Source organism: Gossypium raimondii, chromosome 8, assembly GCF_025698545.1.
Source record: "Gossypium raimondii isolate GPD5lz chromosome 8, ASM2569854v1, whole genome shotgun sequence".
NCBI lineage: Eukaryota > Viridiplantae > Streptophyta > Magnoliopsida > Malvales > Malvaceae > Gossypium > Gossypium raimondii.
The window spans coordinates 61,832,345-61,853,457 of record NC_068572.1 but is presented as its reverse complement, the minus strand read 5'-3'; the positions used below and the strand labels follow the sequence as shown (position 1 = coordinate 61,853,457).

Genomic DNA, 21,113 nt, shown 5'->3' with positions numbered 1-21,113 from the left:
ATTGGTCAAATTCTGCCATAAGTCCCTTTACTATGTGTAAATTGCAAACTTAATCCATACTCTTCAATTTAATTTTTTTAATTGTATTTTTCGAATTTTAAAATTTCGATATTAGTTAAAAGCTAAGAAGTTCATAAGTTGTTATGAATTCCTCTCTAAAAAAAATCTATTGATTCTCTCCCACTTGATTCGATTTTAAGTGTGATGATTTACTTCATAAACTTGGTGTTTGGTTCAAGTCCAGAATGAATCTAATTGCTTTATGCATTCTTCACTTGGCTCAAGGCGATTTTATGCCCTCGTCGCTTGTATTTTATTGATCATTTGAAAATCAAGAAACGAGTTCATTTTATATTAATCTTGTCGATGCCATCAAAAGGATTAATAATTTCTTTCAATTTGTTTTTAACTCTTTAAACTCAAACCACCTTTTGACCACCCAACCAAGGATCTCAAGAAACTCCTTAAAAAATCAACTATAATGACTTCATAAATCGAACTTGGTCAAATTTGGTTAAAGCTCGTTTTTTTCATTTGATTTCATGCTTTATATTGATTTGATTCTATTTCATAATTACTCGAAACGAGTCATTTTTATTCTATTGTATTTTGATTTTTCATTTGTTTGTGTTTTGTATTGGTTCGATTCTATTTTATAAATACTCGAACACAAACTTATAATTATATTGTAGTTTTGTTTGTATTTAAATTGTAAACTCTCCAAACAAAGTTTGATAAATTTAAATTTGAATTTATATTTATTTTAATTATTAATTTATAATATTTAATGTATTTTGTGGATTTAAATATTACATATTTAGTAAATAAGAGAGTCAAAATATTCTAATTATTATTTGAAATAAATATGATTGTCATTTTTTTTAATTATAAGAGGAGAGCAAAGTTCTAATCAAGATACCATCTACATTGGGCCTTGTTTCCAATCAATGGCTGAGGACCCAATTTTCTTATCATATTCGGCCCAAATTGCAATACACTGCAGCCGCTTAAAAGACAACCGGTCGAACTTTCTAGGTCAACATTAATGAATCCCCAAGCTTCTTTTCTAGATCTTCGGCTATTTCTCGTGGCATAAAATTTAAGTGAAGAAAGAGGGAAATCTCAGGGTTTTTGTTTTGGTTTCTTACCATTTGACGAATTCTGTTCAATTATTGCAATGTCTTCACCGGCTGAGTGAGTCCCAATTATCTTTCCTTTGATAATTTTTTTTTGTTCCCTTCTCTGAATTAATCGTTTTAAGTTTGTTTTTGCTGCCCTTTGCACTGAATTTTGTTAATTGGTATATTTGTTCTTCGGTTTTATTTTTCTAGGTAATTTTTCTAGTTTTTTTTTTATGTAGTTGAATTCGTATGTTTTGGTTAGAATTTTGCAGCCTAGGATTTAGATTCATAAAATTTGTGTAAAATCTTGCTTAAAAATGCAATAAGAGCCCTCTTCAACGGATTTAGATTTGAAAAATAGTGTAATCGTGGTAATAATATGCATGCTAATAGAATATTGTTCATATATAAGTAGGTATATATATATTCAAATTCATGGGTTTGTTGGATGACAGTGAATTTGAAATACTTACCTATATATTTGTCAACTTGAAATTTAGGTTACCCTACTTTTCAAATATATAACTATGTTGAATTTTAACTAATTTATGCATAATGTATGCCTTTTCGATTTATATAGCAAATGAAATCTGAATCTTCGAAGTTACTTCCGTGAATGTAGTATTAATTTTTATATATCCCACAATGTTAAGGAGTAAGGGATGCCATTTGTGGGATTTTCTTATTCAGTCCAAAAATGGGTACAAGATTGCACTTTAGAAAAATTATTGGAAATTTTCGTCTAGGTCTCGTCTTTTTTTTCTCGGTTTTACTAAAGATTGATTCAAATCTGTTATGTTTGATATTGTCGAAATGAAGCTAGCAGACGGGCTAATCCCCCGTAGGTCTTTCCGATTGTGTTTTACAACAGCTTACCGTTTTGCTTTTCGTAACCATTAGTATAAAAGTCCATTTAATAGAGTATGAAAGGTAACATATTGAAAGAAGATGACTCTTTTATGGTGTAGATTTTCTTAAATGCAAGTTCTCATGATAAAGCATTATTATTATTTTTGTTATAGTTTTAGAGTACTGCCTCCATTAAAGACCTTTTTCAAACCAATGTACATGATCTTAATTGATATTAGCATATTTGTGCTGCGATACTGTCTCGTTATGCCAGTATGCTTATTTCCAATATACTGTTTATTGATATTAGTATCCTTTTTCAACTAATTCTTTTATTTATTTACTTATTTATTTGACTGGGTTATTCATGTTGTTTCAGATTTTATAACTCTCTTCCACCTATTAGCAAGGCTTATGGGACTGTGTGCCTATTGACCACAACAGCCTCTCAGTTAGGACTATTAAATATCTTTTACATTGCGTTGCTACATGAATATGTATTCAAGTACTTTCAGGTATGAATTGATGCATAGTTTCCAAATCCCGATAATTTTCACCAAAAAAAGAGGAAGGTTATATTGCTCTGCGAAATTCGTTTATAAATTAAAATTGATTTTAATGTTTATTTCAGGCTTCTATGTATGAAAAAGCATATGTAATTCTCGAGATAATGTGAAATCTCATTTTATTCATAAATATTTATGCATGTTTTAGTTAATCAAGAGAGTTCTCTTATAAATTTGTGTATTAATGTAGGTGTGGAGGCTATTTACAAATTTCTTTTTCCTCGGGGAATTTTCTATCAATTTTGGGATACGCCTTTTAATGATGTAAGTATTGGTTTTTGAAAGCTTAAAATCATTTTTGCATTCTTATCTAGTCTGAGAAGGGCATGGCCCTGTGTTAACTGCCACACGGACTCTTTGAGGCTTTAAGCACTGATTATTTTGTGGCAATCTTTATGATTATACAGAGCAAGATATGGAGTTCAACTCGAGAAGGGACCATTTGAAAGGCGGACAGCTGATTTCTTGTGGATGATGATATTTGGCGCTTTGTCATTGTTGGTGAGTGAGACCATGATCCTCTCTTATTTTATTTTCAAGATTTGGTTGTTTAAATTATATAAGGGGCAAATCATCCTATGGTTAGGAAGGCATGAATTTTGCTTAAAGGGCTAAGCAAAGTCGGAATATCTTCTCCAGCCTTGTATCTTTGCTGCTAATCTTGTAAAAAGAAGAAAAATAGATGAATATATCTGTATCGGACACGACATTGCCTCTCTATGTCAATACTATTATACAAAATATGCTCATTGTGAATGTATAACCTAACTAGGGGTGTAATCGAGCCAAGCCGAGTCCGAATATCTATTTTTAAGCTCAAGCTCGGCTTGAGATATAATCAAGCTACTCGAGCTAGAGCTCGATTAAGCTCGTTTGACCAATTTTTTTACTCAAGCTTGAACTTGATCTTGAGCTTGGGTTCGTAATTAAGCTTAGGATTAATAATATATATTAAGGGTAATAATGTAATTTAATAACATAAATATGAAAAGCTCAATAAGGCTTGTGAGCTGTTCGAGTTAAATATTACTAAGCTTGAATTCGGCTTGATCGATAGCTCGAGTTTGGCTTGATAATTACCGAATCGAGTTCCAATTTTTTTCAAATTGAACTTGAGTAGCTTGTGAGTACTAGTGTCTTATTTACACCCTTAAACCTAACATCAGTTATTCTCTTATTATAACACTGTTCATTTCATTATTACTTCCTGTCGTGGTTTTAGGTTTTGTCAGCAATCCCGATATTCCGTACCCCTTTCCTAGGGGTGTCTCTCGTTTTCATGCTTCTTTATGTCTGGAGTAGAGAGTTTCCAAATGCTCAAATCAACATATACGGCCTTGTAACTCTTAAGGTAAGCTTAATTCCAACTTCGGCATGTATTAATCTGGGATTCTAAAATCTTTACATAAGCTTTCAGGGGCTGACTTTATATTCTTATGTTTATTTTTTCCACATTTATTGCTTTAGGCATTCTATCTACCTTGGGCAATGCTTGCTTTGGATGTTATTTTTGGCTCAGAACTCATCCCGGATCTGCTCGGGATCATTGCTGGACATCTATATTACTTCCTGACTGTGTTGCATCCTCTTGCAACCGGAAAGGTCTTCCTCAAGACGCCTATGTGGGTGTATCCTTACATTGTTTTTATCACTCGGCTTGAATTGGAACGTAATTTATCATCTCCTTGCATGCGATTTTTGGGTTTTTCTGTTATTGAGATAAATATGCATGTATTGTAGGAACAGGTAAATTGCACCGTTAGTCCTTCATCGTAATTCATCTTCATTCGTGATCATTAAAAGCTCATTGTTTTGAATTTCTTCATCCATGGTAAAAGTACCATAGAGACCCTTAAACTAGTTTACGGATTGCATTTTGTCCTCTGTACTAAAAAAATAAACAAATTAGTCTGTATATTAAATAAAAAAAATAGTCATTTTGCTAAAAATTCCATTCATTTTTACTTTTAAAAATTGATTTCTGTTCATCAGCTTGATGTACACATGGCATGCCACATAACACTGACTACTTATTCAGTTAATCATGCCAAATTTTAACTGTATAAATGGATGGAATTTTTAAAAGAAATGATCAACATATAGGATTAATTTGTTATTTTTTAAGTAATGAGAGTAAAATGTAATTTAACTCCTATTACAAGGGTCTCTATGGTACTTTTACCATTCATTCCTCTGTTAATGCTCGGTAGAATTTGGACATACACGTGGCGAATCCCGTCCAAATTTTATCGAACCGTTGATGGAACGATGAACTTTCAGAAGATCACGGATTAAAATGGAACTTTTCAAACACGACTAACGTTCACATTTTTTACATGAGAACATCAATTTCCTTGTGTTGGTGGTTGTATTTTCCTTGACGGTCGCTGTTACAGAAACAAACTGGTTGCAAGATATAGAATAGGAGCTCCGTCACGGCCAAGTAGTCGATCCGCTGCACCGTCTGATAGACCAACAGGTGTAGCTTTCAGTGGAAGATCGTATCGACTTAGTGGATGAGTGCTGATAATTTGAGGTTGGTTGACATTGTTAGCGTTTGATCTCTGATCATCAGAACTAAAAATCCGACACGAACAAAGAAGCAAGAAGTGTTGCATAATGAGATCCATAACAAAAGGAAGTTACCAAATGGGTTCTTCCTATTACTCATGTAATTTTCTTAGGTAAATTAAACAAAGCCAGTCGTGGATTGGTATTTTGGACATGAATTGTTCTTTTTTAAAAAAAAAATTGTTATTTTTGTTACTTTTTCTTTGTATGTGTGGCTTCTAGCTATTCAAAAATTGTGATAAAAAAACATAAATAGTAAAATCTGAACACAAAGTTTAATTGGTATGAATACTGTTTTTAATGTAGGAGGACGTGGGTTCGAATACGTTAAAATATATTATTCTTCTATTTATGAGTTTGGGAAAGAGTTATGGGTAGTTCAAGTATTGTGTCAAAAAGAATAGATATAATTAAAATTTATAATGAGATTATTAAAAATTATCAATATTTAAAATTTATTAAACATGAATTATTTGAATAGGTCCAACATACAATTTTATTATATGTTTTAATTATATCTATTTTTCTTTACATTATGTTTAGAATTATTCATAGCTCTTTCTCAATTTATAAATAGGAGAATAATACGTTTTAACACGTTCGAATCCACATATTTCTGTATCGGCAATAATATTTATACCAATTAAATTAAAACTTAATCGGCAGCCGCATAAATAACTACATAAAATTCAATTTGAAATAAACACGAAATGGAATCTTACGATGAAGAAAGAACCTTTCATTTGCTACTTCTAAATATAAATCAAACAAGAACCTTTCCTTTTGTTTTTTCCTCTAAATAGAAGGGATTTTTATTGGTTTAACACCGCTTCAAATTTTCCGAATCGATCGTGTATCCTTGTTTGACGAAAGTTTCCGTTTTCCGAAATTATATAAATTTCAGAGTAGATCAAACTAAATAAAAACCAAGAAAATAGAGAGAATCAAAAAGAATAAAAAAAAATGGCAATCATTAATACGAACCGTGGAAGCAAATTTGTCTTAGTACTCGTATTAACGGTTATGATAACGACGGCGATGTTAACGACCGGCGCCGAAGCAGTAAAGTTCGGTTGCATTTTAAAATGTAATCTTTGGAAATGTTTATATCCAGGATCAAAATCTAAAGCACAATGTATAGTTGATTGCATGGATGGATGTCATCATAAAAACAAAGCTGTGATGTTACATTGACTTTGGCTTAGCCGCTTAGGTAAGTGAAACCATTTTTTTTAGGGTAATTCACGGTTATGATTCTTTTTTTCACTTTTTTTAGTTAATTAATTATGAAAAAAAATTATAAATCAGTCATTAAATTATTTAATTTTTTTATTTGCCGGTTAACGTAAAAATAAAAATACCAAAAAATTCAAGTAATTCGGTGACCAAAAAAGAAAAGAAAAATCATAGTTGGACGATCTCTGTTGCAGTTTATCCTTGTTAATTAAAAAATTGGGAATGAAGATTCAGATATCTATATATATTTTATCTTTTTTTTTACACATTCATATTTACGTTTTAAAATTACTATTTGCTATGGGTTTAGAGCGGATGCGGATGGATACCTCATATATCTATTTATCCAAATCCATATTTGTTTATTCGGATAAATTCATGACTTATAAAATGTTTATAATTTCGATTATATATATAATAATTTTAGCATATTCAAAATCGGATTTTTATGGATTTGGATCTCCGTAAAATGATTAAAAATTTTGAAATCAATTTTTTTGTAGATTAATATTTTTAATTCAAAATTAGATAACTTAGGGATTATAAACAAATTTAAATTTTTAAATAAATTTATAAATTGAATTTGAATAATTAAAAAAATACAAATATGCATTCGTTTAATTTCTTTTGATATTCCTATTGATGCAAAGATTATGGAATCTTATATTGTTAAATTGTTGTTGGAAAATGCAGATAAAAGGGCTGTTATTTCGATTAATACTACAAGAATTGTAATAAATTTTAATATATATGATTTTAAATTTTATTATATTCTTATGTATGTAAATAAATATATTGCGTTAGTATTGAGTTTGTATTTATTTTTGGCATAATGATTTATTTAGCCCTTTAATTTCATAAAAAAATATTTTAGTTCTCCATTTAATTTTCCGTCTTTTTAGCTATTAAAATTGTATTTTTGTCAAATCACCTTAAGATTGATGGAAAAGTTAACGTTTTTAACTTTGCTAATGTGGCATACATGTGGATTGCAACGTGAACAATACATCAATATTTAATTAATTTTTAAAATTTTAAAGATTCAAAACATTATAATTTTTTAGAAATTATTTAAAAAGTATAAAAATAAAAATAATACTTTTAATATTTTTAAAAATTTTAAAATTAATTAAATATTAGCATGTAATCTATCGTTAGAAAAGTTAAAATAACATGAACATTTCTATTAATTTTGGGATGATTTGACAAAAATCATAAATTTAAGGGTTAAAAAGACGAAAAATTAAATCTAATCTTGAGATGATTTTTTTATAAAGTTGAAAGATAAAAAATGCTTTAGGCGTTTATTTAGCTCTTCAACTATGTTATTTAAATTTAAAGCAAAGTGTTAAATATATTTATATTTGTATTTAAGTATGAGTCAAATAATGAATGGATTGTTTGTTCAATTTCAATATATTAAATTTAATAATTACTAATTCAAAAATATATAGAGATCCTTTACAATAAAATAAAGAGACAATTTCTTTTATAAGAAAAAATATATAAAGATAAAAAAATAGATTAAGTGCATAATTTTAATAAATATTAGATTTTATCGCAATCACAATATGGGTGAATAGAGACAAAGTTAAGGGGCTAGTAGGGAACTTGTCTTCCTAAAATGAAAAATTATACTTTAATCCTTTTGGAAATAGTAAAGTTATAAATTAATTTATGATAAAATTATACTTTAGTCCCTAAATATGAAAAAATTCTATTTAGTCCCTTTAAAAATATTGGAATTTAATGTTAGCACATGATAAAATTATATTTTGATCTCTTAAAATTTTATAATCTAATTTCAGCCCCTAGAAAATTTCTGGCTTCGCCTCTGTGAATGAACGAAAATTTTTATATTAAAATATATTTATAAAATTATTTTAACCAGAGATTTTCATTTGAATTTATTGATCTTATGCTTGATCTGAACAATGTTTTTAAGTTGTTTTATTTAAAATATTATATAAAAGTATAAAATACTAATAAAATATTTTAATAATTTTATAATTAAATTGGTGTAAACTTATACAAAGTAAATTAATTATTAGTTGGGATTGTTGTGGAAGAAATTTGTACGAAATGCTCATTTTAAGAAAACTAAGATTTCCTTCATTTGTGGCTTTATGGTTGATCTAGATGATAGGTGTAATTCTTAAATAGATTCTTCCATGATTGCACAATCCACAAGTTGGTCCATATTATAATGCCTAGGACATATAACCCGTTAAGATTATTTTGAGACACCTATATTTAGAGTTAGATTGCATTTTACCCAATTTACTAAAAAAATAGGTAAGTTAATCCCTGTATGTTAGATCAAATAGCAAAACGTATCGTTTCTATTGAAAATTCCATCTATTTTTATTGTGAAAAAATAGCGTGACTAACGAAATAACCATACAGTTAAACGAGACGTGTTACGTATACCTGATGTGTAAGGACTTATTTTTTAACAATAGAAATGAATAAAATTTTTAACAAAATGACTTGTTTTTTCTTTGATCTAATGTACAGGGACTAATTTACTTATTTTTCGAGTAGAGGAGACAAAATGCAATTTGACTTCTAGTATAAGGACCTCAATAGTACTTTACTATCATTTTAACTTGTTTCATGAGATAAATTCAGTAATATACATTAACATCAATGTTCTTTTAAATTGGATTGGTGGTCGAACCGGTCAGGCTATCGATTTATCGGTTTGATCAATCTAATTAAAAAATTATTAAAAATAAAAAAAATAAAAAAAATCCGATTCAACCATTAGTTTGTACTGGTTCTTGATCTAACCGGTTCAAAGCCACTCTTTGAACTGACCTCTCGACCAATTCCCAATCTAATTGGTCCAATCAGCTAGTCTAGTCTGGTTCAAACAATATTGATTAACATACAAAATTTACAAGGCACAAATAATGTTGAAAGAATTGAACCAATAGTTGAACTGGTCAAATCATCAATTCCCAATTTAACTGGTTAAAATAAAATAAAAATTTTAAAAAACCTAAAAAAAATGAGCATAATTAAATAATAGTAATATGAACGAAGCATAATCATTTATTCCCAATTATATGAGCGGCTCTTGAAGTCCTACTATGTGTAGCTGCCATGTGTGTGTTTAGTTCAATTAGTTGTGTGTGTTTAGTTCAATTAGTCTAATTTGTTAATTTTAGTTTGGATTGTAGCTGTTCTTCATTCGATCATCTTGTAATAGTTTGATACTTATGATTATTCATATATGTATTTGTATTTGTATTTATACTCTAATTGTACTTGTAACATTTAAAAAAAAAAGGTTAGCAAAAATCCACTTCAAACGATTTTTTAATCGAATTTCTACTTGGTTCAAAATTTCTTTTACCAATTTAACCAATTTTGTAGTGATTAATCTTACCGATTGAACCAATTCAACTGTCAATTTTCAATTTAACTGATGACTAAATCTATCAATCCAACCCGTCTCTGATACCCATGGTCACAAGTTTAAATGGTAGGCATTATTCATAAAAGCAAAAGGTTAAAATATATTATAGGTTTCTATATTTTTCATAAATTTAGAATTTAATTTTTATACTTTTATTTTCAGGAATATAGTTTTTCTACTTTTAAATTTCAAAATTTAGGTCAAATAGTTCAACTCTATTAATTTTTTTGTTAAATTTATTAATGTGGCATTTTGAAATAAAGAAAACTACTCATTTGGTAGCAACGTAAATTAAAAAATAATATTGCAATAAACTTGAATTTAAGAAAATAATTTTAACTGTTGGACTTGAATTTTGAAATTTAAAAAGGTAGAGAAACTAAATTCCTAAAAATAAAAGTATCAACATTAAATTTCAAATTTACGAAGAGTTTAGGGAGTAGGGACTTATAGCACATCTTAACCAGAGCAAAAATAGACACGTGAAAAGGAGAAAAAATGGCGGTTGGCAAGGGAAGAGAGGTCATGGGGAGCAATGGTTGCTAAAATAATGGCGGACATGAATGGCATAGATCAAATGAAAAGCTCCAAAACAGACGGTTCAGAAATCCCACTAATAACCCTTAATCTTTGCCATTGTTATTCAAACTTGAAGCCCCTCTCCCCCCATTGCTTTCCCCCTCGTAGCTCCCCCAATAACATCATTATCATCTCATGCAAAACCCAACGAAACAAAAAATGTCGTGGCAAACTTACGTAGATGAGCACTTGATGTGTGACATTGAAGGCCAAGACCAACATCTTAAAGCTCCGTCTTCCCTCAGGTCATAATGCACCATAGTTATGTTAACCCTTTTTCGGTATTTGGCATCTGATCGTCAGTTTTTTTTGGTTGCACGATAGGTGTTTGATGTAATTCCCCTATGAAGGTTTTGTTCTTATTTGCAGTTAAATGCTAGTGAGGTCACAAAGATTTTGATGAACCGGGCCACCTTGCTCCTAAAGGGTTACATCTTGCCGTTGCAAAGTATATGGTCATACAGGGTGAGCCTGGTGCTGTCATTCGTGGAAAAAAAGGTTATTTTCTTTAACCCATAATTTTCGGAGTTTATTTTTTTAATTTTGGGATTTAATTAAAACTTTTAAAACTTTTAGGAGTTTAATAAGAGATTTCAGAAAATGTGAATTGTCTTTCTTCATCAACAAAATATATATTCATATCTGAATGTAGGTAATGTTAAATGATAATTTACTAATTCTTTTTTATGAGATATTTGTCTAACATTAAAAGTTTAGAGTTGTCATGAATAAATTAAAAAATGAGACAACCTAAACACATTTAATTTGAATAATTTGACTTCAACTTGAAATAATGATCTAAACCCGAATGATTCAAATAAGTAACTCAAGACGACTAAAACTCGAATTTATCTATATTTGATCCTCAAACCTACAATAATCCGAATTCAAAATAATTTTGTTGAAGGAGGTCGCTTTCTAATTTCGTCTTGGACTTTCAATGTAGGTATTGTTCCTGAGGTACCTCTACTTGTTTTTAATTTTGGGTTTCTATCTCCTGACTTCACGGAGAGCTCTCAACGGATTCATAGAGTTTAGTGGGAGTGTTTGGTCCACCAATGAAATGTTTTTGTATTTGACCTTGGGGGTTTGAACCATGCCTTTACATGGTCTTAGTGAGTAAGGCCAAAAATGTTAAAAACATTTTCATTATGGATTATACTCTCCCACCAAACTCCATGAACTCCTTTAAGTTCTCCTCAGATTAGAGAGGCAAAACTCGAGGTTAAAACAAATACCGTATTCATGTTACCAATAGGTGATTAGAAGAAATGGAGTGAACATTTTCTCCGAACATTTAGATTGAGTTCAAACTCAGAATCATTATTATTGAGATGGCTTCATTTAAATGCCATCTTAACCCGAACTTGCTTAGTTTTTAGAATTAGACCCTAAAACAAATAGGGCACCTCTGGTAATACAGAAAAAATATACTCAAATTCAAATAACGTAGGGTAATGATTCTACTAGTATTTGAATAGAAAATTGTGTGGACATATGTTGTGGCAGGGAACAGGAGGAGTGACCATTAAGAAAACAGGACAAGGTCTTATATTTGGTATCTATGAAGAACCAGTGACTCCAGGACAATGCAACATGGTTGTTGAAAGGTTGGGTGATTATCTTGCTGAACAGGGACTTTGAAATTAAAAAGATAAAAATAAAACCTACCTTCAAAATCAATGCCCTTTTTCTTGAAATTTAATTTTGTCATTCAAAACTATGCATATATTAAATTTAATTGGCATATTGGTTGATTGATTTGCTTCTTTCACCATATATGCCCCCTTTTTCTTCTTCTTGGTTATGTGTAATCCCCATCAATGGTTACCTTATCTATTTTTTGTTGCCACTTTTTAAAAAAATCTGGACTTCTGTTTCATGTTTTCAGTTTTGCTCACAAATAAGGTTTAAATATTTTAGTCTTTTTATTTTGATGTACTGATAAATTCATTTCTTAATGTTTATATTTTTTTCTCAATTTAACCTTTATTCTTTTTTTTAGTTAAATTTAACCTTCAACTTTTTAAAAATATTTGAATTGCTATTTTTAACAGAAATATTGGCCAAAATATTAAATTTTAATCGAGGCAGTCCACATGACAATCCATGCGTATTTTGTGTTAATTTTTTGAATTTTTCTTAATCTTGAATTTGAATTTTTATAATTTTATCATTATTTGTTGATGTGACGTATAATACAAATAGTTTTATGTTAGTATGAAGAACGCGTGAACTAGCATACAGGTTGCCACACCATCGTCATTAAAAAATTAATGTTTTAGTTAACATTTCGTTAAAAAAACAATTTATTTCTTTTCCAAAAATACGGGTCAAATAAAAAAATGTATACTTTAAAGGTTAAATTTATCATTATATGAGTAAACTTGATAAGCATATTTATAATGTTTCGAGTATTTTATTGAAAATTTATATTCTATAATTTTTATATTTGTGTTATTATTTCATATCATGTTGTATTTCCCATTTTATCTTATTATTATTATTTTTATGGTGATGTAAGTTTTGAGTCCCTTTTGATTGAGACATCTTGGAGTTCTATTTATTTAAATATGCATAGAGGCACATAAAATAATATTTTTTTAAAAATATTTCTTAAAAGTAGAATATAGTTATATATATTTGTATGTGTATGTGTAAATAATTTAATATTAGAATATTTATTTATTAATATTTTGTTTTTAAAAAGAAAATCTAAAGTCAATAAATATTGATTTAATAGCTAAATTAGTAAATGATCAATCAATCGTTTTCTTTTATTTTTATTTTTATTTTTGTGGCTCTAAAATCTCATTTATTCATCAAAACATTAATCCCAAGTGAAAGGGTCAACCTCAAAAATAAAAAATCAAGTGGTCAATAGTCAATGTAATCTCATCTATTTTGATGAAATATTGGTTAAAATCTCATTTTGTAATTTAAATATGAAAAATACGAATAACAAAATACGTCTTTTTAAGTTTAGGAATTTCCTTTTATGTTTTACTTTGACATAAATACCTTTTGGATCTATGTCAATTTCAAACATAATCAAATTGGTCCCTCTAAATTTGTTCTTTTGAATTTTAAAAATTCAACCAATCATATATTATAATTCTTTTAAGAAAAAATAAAACCATGACTTTTTAAAAAATCTATAAGTTTTAAATTTTGAAAAAGTTATTAGAATTATAAAATTCAAAAATAATAAAATTACGAAAAAATTGTTAATTAAAAATTTTAAAACTAAAATTAATAAAACTTTCCAAAGTTTACCGAATAATTATAAAAATTCAAAACAATCTTCAACTTTTCAAAAAATAATATAAAAGTTTATAAAATTAGGAAAATAAATAAAATAACATAATATCATATTCCAAAAGAACTTTAAAGGTTTTTTCCCTTATTTTGTTTTGAAAAAGTTTTATGTGTATATATTCTTAAATTTATAAGTTTTAACTTGAAATTTAATTAGATTGACAATAAGACTTTAAATTAACTTGTTAAAATTTTTTAATTTATTCAATTTAGCCCAAAAAATTGAAATTTAGTTCGAGTGAGTCATTCAATGCTTACGCAAATTATAATACTTGTAATTAATATTAAATACAAAATAATAAATTCCCTACTAAAGTTTATTTTTATTTTAAAATAAGTTATTTTCATTTTAGAAAAAGAAAAAAAACGTACCGAAGAGAAATAATTTTAAATTTTTTCACAAAATCAAAATTGAATTGAATGGTGATGTTTAGACCATTTTAAAATAGAAGTTAAAAATCGTGGATCTCGAATTTTATTTTATTTTTATGAGATAAAAATAAAAAATTATTTTTAAAATTAAAATGATTTAAAATTCTATAAAAATATTTTTAAAAAACTATAAGAGTTATTGAATATTTTTTTATAAAGAAAAATGTTTATGTAAAATATTTTAAAACTTTGTCAAAGTAAAAATTTAAAATTTAAAATTTAAAAAATTAAAATAATATAAAACTAAAAATATTAATAAAACTCACTCTTAATATTTCATACGTTACCGAATTTTTTTAATTAAACAAATAAATTAAATTTGAATTTCAAAAAAGAAATTAATTTTGAAAATATTTTGGAGTTGCAGCCCAACTAAAATTTTTGGGTTTGAAAAAATTGGCCCAAAAAAAGAAGTGTGTCGCAGATCTCGCTGTTTCTAACATCTTCGACGCTATATATCTGTGTCTAAAGCTCACACAATCTTGTCTCTTCAGTCAAACAGTTTCTCCTTTTTATCTTTAAAACACGCACCCAAAAAATAAAACCCTTTGAAAACCAAAGAAGGAAGAAGAAGATGTCGTGGCAAGCTTACGTAGATGATCACTTGATGTGTGAAATCGAAGGAAACCATCTCTCTGCCGCCGCTATCATCGCCCACGACGGCAGCGTTTGGGCCCAAAGCGCCAATTTCCCTCAGGTTTGAGTTTGGGATCTGAATCTAATGATTAATTTCTGTTTCTGCATGGGTTTATTCGCTGATCTGATTTGCTTTTTAAAAGGATTGATGAACTTTGCTTCAAAGTTGGGATTTTGCTGTGAGTTCTTTTTTTTAGTTTTGTGTTGAATGATTTATTGACCGACTTTTTTTTTTCCTTTTTATGATTGGAAAATCTGTATGATTTCTGGGTTTGTTTCTGTTTGTTTATATTTCTTAGTTTTGGATCAAATCAAATGAAGTTTTTGCTAATGGATCTATGTAGATGATGATAATAAATGTAATTAAAGAGTGAAAATGTTTTTGAGTACTTACTAATCCAATTTATTTTGAATTTAAATCGGTTAAAATGTGTCCCTGTACTCTTCACAAATTTGGAATTTGAAATCTGAGATTAGAAATAAAAGTACGGGGACTAAATTCAAAATTTACCAAGAGTATAGGGACTTACGGCATATTCTAATCTTTTAAATCTAGTTCTCTTGGTCTAAAAATGGTTTAGTTTAATAATGATATCATAGTTCTGAAAAAATAGATTTTGAATCTCGACTGTGTTTATTTCAGTTCAAGCCCGAAGAAATTAATGCCATCATGAATGACTTTAATGAACCGGGTACGCTCGCTCCCACCGGGTTGCACCTCGGTGGCACGAAATACATGGTGATCCAAGGCGAAGCGGGAGCTGTTATCCGAGGGAAGAAGGTGATGTTCTTGATCTGTTATTGGTTCTGCTTCGTTTATTAACTCGAAAATTCTCACTTGCATATATACAGTCTATTACATTATGTTCGAATGGGAATTGATTTGTCGGTCTTACATTTCTTAAAAATTATGTAAAGAATATTCCATGTTGCCCTGAACTTGTATTGGTGAAAACCCAAAACATCGGTTTGAAAGACGTTACACTGCGATATTAATTGCGGATTAGCCACTCAAAATTAGGTACACTAATTTGCATATGCAGAGTTTCTTACATTATGTTCAAATGGAAATTGATTTTTTCAGCCTTATGTTTCGTTCCGAGTGTAATATCTAGTTCAGCCTTCTGATATCATAAGAATTATGAAAAGAACATTCTGGTGAAAACCCGAAACATCAGTTTCAAACCTATGCATCACTTAAGCACATTACGGTGCGATGATTCTGGATTAGCCACTCAAAATTAGGTGCACTAGTGATGTGCTCTTCGTACCTATATGGTGTACACTTGTTTTTGATGTTACGTTTTCATATGCAAACGTGATTTCACAGCCATTGTCTTGTAAATTTCGTTCTGTCTATTATACTTGTATTCCAAGTCTATTTTCTTTTTTAATTTCAGGGACCCGGAGGTGTTACTGTTAAGAAGACCAATATGGCCTTGATCATCGGAATCTATGATGAACCAATGACACCCGGCCAATGCAACATGATCGTCGAGAGGCTCGGCGATTATCTCCTCGATCAGGGTTATTGATTCTCTTCGGTGTGTGTCCTTATTTGAATGCATTTCTTCTTGGGTTTTTTTCTATACGAAAAAAAGAAACATGCATCGAAGTGTCTCCGTATTACTCGTATTTACATGGAAAAAGTTTGTAATGGTTATGTTTTATGATCTCTTTGCTTTGTTTTTATGTATTTTGTTTGATGGATACTATGAAGGTTGTGGAGTGAGGTACTTTTGGTTTTTCTTCTTTTACATTTACAGTGGATAATTCTACTGGATTTGTTTAATTTAATTGACCCTTTGTTTCGGTTTGTTTGTGTTTTAGGGTTTGAAATTTTGATTGTGAAGATTGAAAAAATAATCTTTTGACTCTGCTATTTTAAATACAAGAAAATAATTAAAATAAATATAATGAGCAGTTTTAAATTTCGTGGTCAATATTTACTCCATCTATAAAATGTGAAGGATTAGTTATTAAGTTCGACCGGGATTAGTTATTGGGCTCTTTCCGGTAGATAAATTGAAAAATAAAAAATTATATAGATATGTATCTAAAAAATTCACAAGCAAATTTAGAATATTATATATATACTTTTTCTTATGCGGATAAACCATTGAAAATTTTCAATTATTTTAATTTTATTTAATGTAAAATTTTAATAAAAATATTGAATAAGATAAGTAGGTAGGAAATTACTATCACTTAATGTAAAATATATTAAATTGATTTTATTTTATTGAAAATTGAAATAAATTAACTTTTATAAAAATGAAATATTCAAATTAATATATCCACAACAATATAAAATATTATATTAATGAGATTAAAGTTAAAAATAAATAATCTTTTAAAAGCTATATTTACTTTTATCGAACATAAATATATTCAATATTTATATTTACTAATTTACCAAATAATTTTCTAATATAAATTCAGTACTTATAATTATAAAATTTAACAGCAAACATTCAATATTTATATTTTCAACACTTAAATTTGTAGTTTATTGAGCACACCATCATCTTCTATTCTTTAATTTGATCATTTCTAATCTCATCACTTATAGAATTAAGTAAATTACACACAAATGCACTAAATTGTTAGTATATTACATTTTAGGTACTCAACTTCAGAAAATTACAAAATGATCCATAGAGTTAAATAAAACTTTTAAATAATTCAATAATAATTTTATACGTTTTGAAATTGAATGACTAAATCACGAACTTATAGTTTAGTGACCTTAGATTGTAATTTACCATTTTAAATTTTGAATTATCTATTAACTAAACCAATATTATCATTTGGATCATAAGTGATAACAAAAATTTCAAACAATAAAATATTCGCAATGGCACTACATTCTAATGCAAATCAGTAGCAATAAACGCATTTACATAATCGTTTTTACAGCATTTCATCATCACCACCAAAACAAAAAAGAGAACCATAGAAAATACATCCATGGCTTACATTCTCAACTGTTCTTTCTTTTCAGAATGATACATCGCACATATTGCGCAGGTTCAAGATAACAGCGATCAAAGTCGTCAAAAGGAAAACGCAAATCCACGAGCACACGTCGGTATGTGAGGACGAAGATGTGTTCACAGTGGCAGTCATGTTACTTGATGCGGTTTTGTTGATCCTGCATTGTAATCATAATAAAAAACTTTAGTACATTCAACATCGGGTCATTGAGAAAGATTAGGTCAACGAAAGTCGGATTCTAATACAATGGGAAAACAAGATGTTCCGGGATATAATGCTTACCCTCCGGCGGTCAGGTAGATGCAATTATCATAACCTGCATATATGTAATATAATAAAAAGAATTAGTTTCTTGGTATGCAAGATTGTCCCGGAACCGGATTCTGAATGACAAACTTGAATCAACAAACAGATAACGAAAAGAATTAGTTTCTCGGCATGCAAGATTTGTCCCGGAACCAAATTCCGAACAACAAACTTGAATCAACAAACAGATAATGGTAGTTTTTTAGACTTAAAAGTTCATGCCAAATCAAGAGGTTAACAAATTATGATCTGATTTCAGGCATATGGAGTAAGCCTGTTGCATTGTTAATCGAAACATAGTTAAAAACAGTTCACTTAAACACGATATAATCGGAATAGACTTACTAGGATCCTTGTCAACTTTGACCCCTTTTCCTCCGAAGCTGCATGCAACATCACTTGCCCCGTTTTGTTGGTAGTAACTGTTGAATGCAAAAGAGGCATGAGAAACTAGATTATCTGGTTCAAAACACGGTTGGCTAGGCTGAATGGCAGAGCAATCCACATTCCCAGGGCCACAAGCCCAATCTATAGCATTCTGTAAATCCGCTTCAGAAGCCTTGCTAGAAGCGATACACCACGTTGTTCCATTTTTGGAACCATCCGTACTATTAGTCATATCAAGGACACCTTTTCCGGTGAAGTCCAAGTTATATATACTCGTCTTATCGGGATAGAAAAGGCCCCAGTTTCTCTCTGATTCCAATCCGGGCTTCCTATTCTCATTGAACAATGAGAAAATATAAACATCTAGCTCTTCACCGGGCTTGGCAGGAGTGCCGGTATCATTCAAAACATGTCGAATTAGATTGGTGTTGTAAGTTTGAGCATTGTCCGGAGTTGCACCCTTCTCTTTTGGTGAACCTTTGGAAGGCCAGCCGGTTTCAGTAACCATAACCTTAATCGTTTTGAAATTTAAAGCCATCAAGGCAAAATAAAGGGCATCTATCTGAGCATCGAACATGTTCGTGTAAAGTAGACCGGTATTTGGATCTATGACTTCCGAGGATGACTCGAACAACGCATAATCCAAAGAGACCTTTTTCGGAGAATCTCTATAAGCATAATAAGGATATAAATCAATCATAAATGGTGATTGATTCTCAGCTAGGAATTCCAACATCGGTTTCAAGAACGATGCGTGGCTGCTATTGAAAGCCCCAGCAGAAGGTGGGAATGATCGGGACAAAACCCCGAGAGAATGCGTACTCGAAACTTTAATCCTTTTGTGTAAACCAGCCTTTTTCAATGCTGCAAGGACATTATGCATAGCAGGTACAACTAAAGCTGAGGCATTATCGGGGCTCTCGGTGACTTCAAGACCTACAGTGATGTATGTGATCTTCGCGGCCGGGTAATACGGAAGGATACTGTTCTTTAACCATGAATCTGCATTTGATTGGAACTGAGAGAACGCTAATAAGTCCGAATTTGGAACTGCAACCATAAGTTCAACTCCAGTGTTTGCAAAGGCCTTCAACACTTGGATATTAGAATCATAAATCCGGACATACTTAATGTTGTGAAGTTTTATCAGTTCTACGACTTTATCAGGTGTTGGAAGATCATCGGCATTCCTTCCGTAGCAAACTCCGACTATGCTTCCGCTGCAGAAACCTGCCATACCGATCGGAAATTAGATAAAAGCTAAGATAATCTCCATTGCAAAGCTTCATTAGCAACTCAGTTTTAAGAGATACATAAAGAATCCATGGCAACTTTAACCCAATTCAGTTTACCAATCACACATAGGTGCAAGTAACAACTACAGACAATTGTCTCGAAACAAAAACATAACAAGAACAAGCATGAAGGAGCTGCAATAACAAGGGCAAGAATCACATATTACATAGTCCGAAATTCGGAACACCCACCGTACAAGACGATCAAGTTCAAAATCAATTTTCAACTTCATTTGAGTTCGAGTGAAGTCACCTATTCTTAGAAATGAACTTATAATCATACACTACATTAGTTCGAGTCTTCATTTTCCTTAAAATACCAGTTTTCAGACACATATTCAGACACTGATATGAGATACGATCTTCTAAATACACGGATAAACTTCGAAAAAATTTGAGCATACTCGTACCACTATCCAACACTCATTCTCGAGTCCAAGTAACGTTGAAGAAACTCGTGATTGAGCATTCAATATCAAGGGATCCACCAACTAATAATCATACACTACATTAGTTCAAGTCTTCGTTTCCTTGAAATGCCGGTTCTCCGACACATTCGGACATAGATGTGAGTTACGATCTTCTAAATACATGGATTAGTTTTGAAAAAAAATCGAGCATACTCATCTCATACACATACCACTTTCCAACACTCATTCCCGAATCCAAGTAACATTGAACAAACACATTATTTAGCATTCAATATCAAGGGATCCACCAGCCAACACATTTCATCTTAAATGCAAATGAATAACAGCTAGGATACTCATACATCATGCAATGGTCTACAAACATATAACATTTCTTACAATACGAACACAAGCAATCAAAACTAAGAAAAACCCAGATCAAAACAATGAAGTCCAAGAAAAAAATGGTAAAAAAAATGAAATGTGGGTATTCAAAAACCAGAGATTAAAAACCCAGAAATATAACAAAGATCTAAAAGCAAAGATGAATATACAAGGAAAAAAAAGTTGTGAGAAAAGAGAAACATACGTAAAAGTAAAGTAAACAAAGAAACTGCAAAGAGAAGCTTGAATGCTGAAGCCATTGTTCATCCAAAAAACAAAATAAAAAACCCAAACAATATTTTTCTCTTTTACTTTAATATTAGTGGGTTTTATGGGAACAGTTGCTAACGTTCTTCTTTCTAGAGACTTGAACTAAGGCCAGCAATGTGTGTGTGTTTCCTTTTCACTTTGAGGAGTTCACTGTTTTCAAAATGCAAAGGGGAATAAAGCTTTTTTTGCTGCTTTAGGAGCTGGAGAAAGAGTGAGAGGGAGCAGTAATGGTTGGCTGGCTGGTTGAGCTTTGATTGTACGGGTTTGAGACTGATAGTGGTTCGGACCGGATTTTAGTGGATTTTTTATGAGTTGTATTTAATAAAGTATAT

General features: G+C 30.1%; 4 protein-coding genes across 6 annotated transcripts; 3 read left to right on the top strand and 1 right to left on the bottom strand.

The window, feature by feature from the left end:
- The first annotated feature begins 1,027 nt into the window (after positions 1 to 1,027).
- Positions 1,028 to 5,302, top strand: LOC105792913 (derlin-1). Its single transcript, XM_012621765.2, has 7 exons — positions 1,028 to 1,194; positions 2,350 to 2,485; positions 2,727 to 2,800; positions 2,944 to 3,037; positions 3,759 to 3,887; positions 4,004 to 4,164; positions 4,933 to 5,302. The coding sequence occupies exons 1-7, from the start codon at positions 1,178 to 1,180 to the stop codon at positions 5,054 to 5,056; spliced, it is 735 nt and encodes a 244-aa protein (XP_012477219.1). The 5' UTR covers positions 1,028 to 1,177; the 3' UTR covers positions 5,057 to 5,302.
- Positions 5,303 to 10,163: 4,861 nt separating this feature from the next.
- On the top strand, positions 10,164 to 12,198 carry LOC105792916 (profilin). 3 transcript variants are annotated; one of them, XR_001133373.2, is made up of 3 exons: positions 10,164 to 10,591; positions 10,671 to 10,844; positions 11,856 to 12,198. XR_001133373.2 is itself a non-coding variant. In XM_012621767.2 (3 exons), exons 1-3 carry the CDS (start codon positions 10,482 to 10,484, stop codon positions 11,988 to 11,990), a joined length of 393 nt encoding a protein of 130 aa, XP_012477221.1. In that variant the 5' UTR covers positions 10,164 to 10,481; the 3' UTR covers positions 11,991 to 12,198. The 3 variants fall into 3 exon arrangements, 1 of the variants encoding a protein (XP_012477221.1); XM_012621767.2 differs by having other exon boundaries at positions 10,697 to 10,844; XR_001133372.2 differs by having other exon boundaries at positions 10,172 to 10,591; positions 10,716 to 10,844.
- A 2,372-nt stretch (positions 12,199 to 14,570) lies between these two features.
- Positions 14,571 to 16,548, top strand: LOC105792915 (profilin-2). Its single transcript, XM_012621766.2, has 3 exons — positions 14,571 to 14,793; positions 15,376 to 15,513; positions 16,133 to 16,548. Exons 1-3 carry the CDS (start codon positions 14,671 to 14,673, stop codon positions 16,265 to 16,267), a joined length of 396 nt encoding a protein of 131 aa, XP_012477220.1. The 5' UTR covers positions 14,571 to 14,670; the 3' UTR covers positions 16,268 to 16,548.
- A 1,018-nt stretch (positions 16,549 to 17,566) lies between these two features.
- Positions 17,567 to 21,058, bottom strand: LOC105792912 (glucan endo-1,3-beta-glucosidase 13). The gene is made up of 4 exons (XM_012621763.2): positions 20,717 to 21,058; positions 18,381 to 19,652; positions 18,012 to 18,045; positions 17,567 to 17,886 (listed from the first exon to the last, which is right to left on the bottom strand). Exons 1-4 carry the CDS (start codon positions 20,769 to 20,771, stop codon positions 17,733 to 17,735), a joined length of 1,515 nt encoding a protein of 504 aa, XP_012477217.1. The 5' UTR covers positions 20,772 to 21,058; the 3' UTR covers positions 17,567 to 17,732.
- Positions 21,059 to 21,113: the final 55 nt, after the last annotated feature.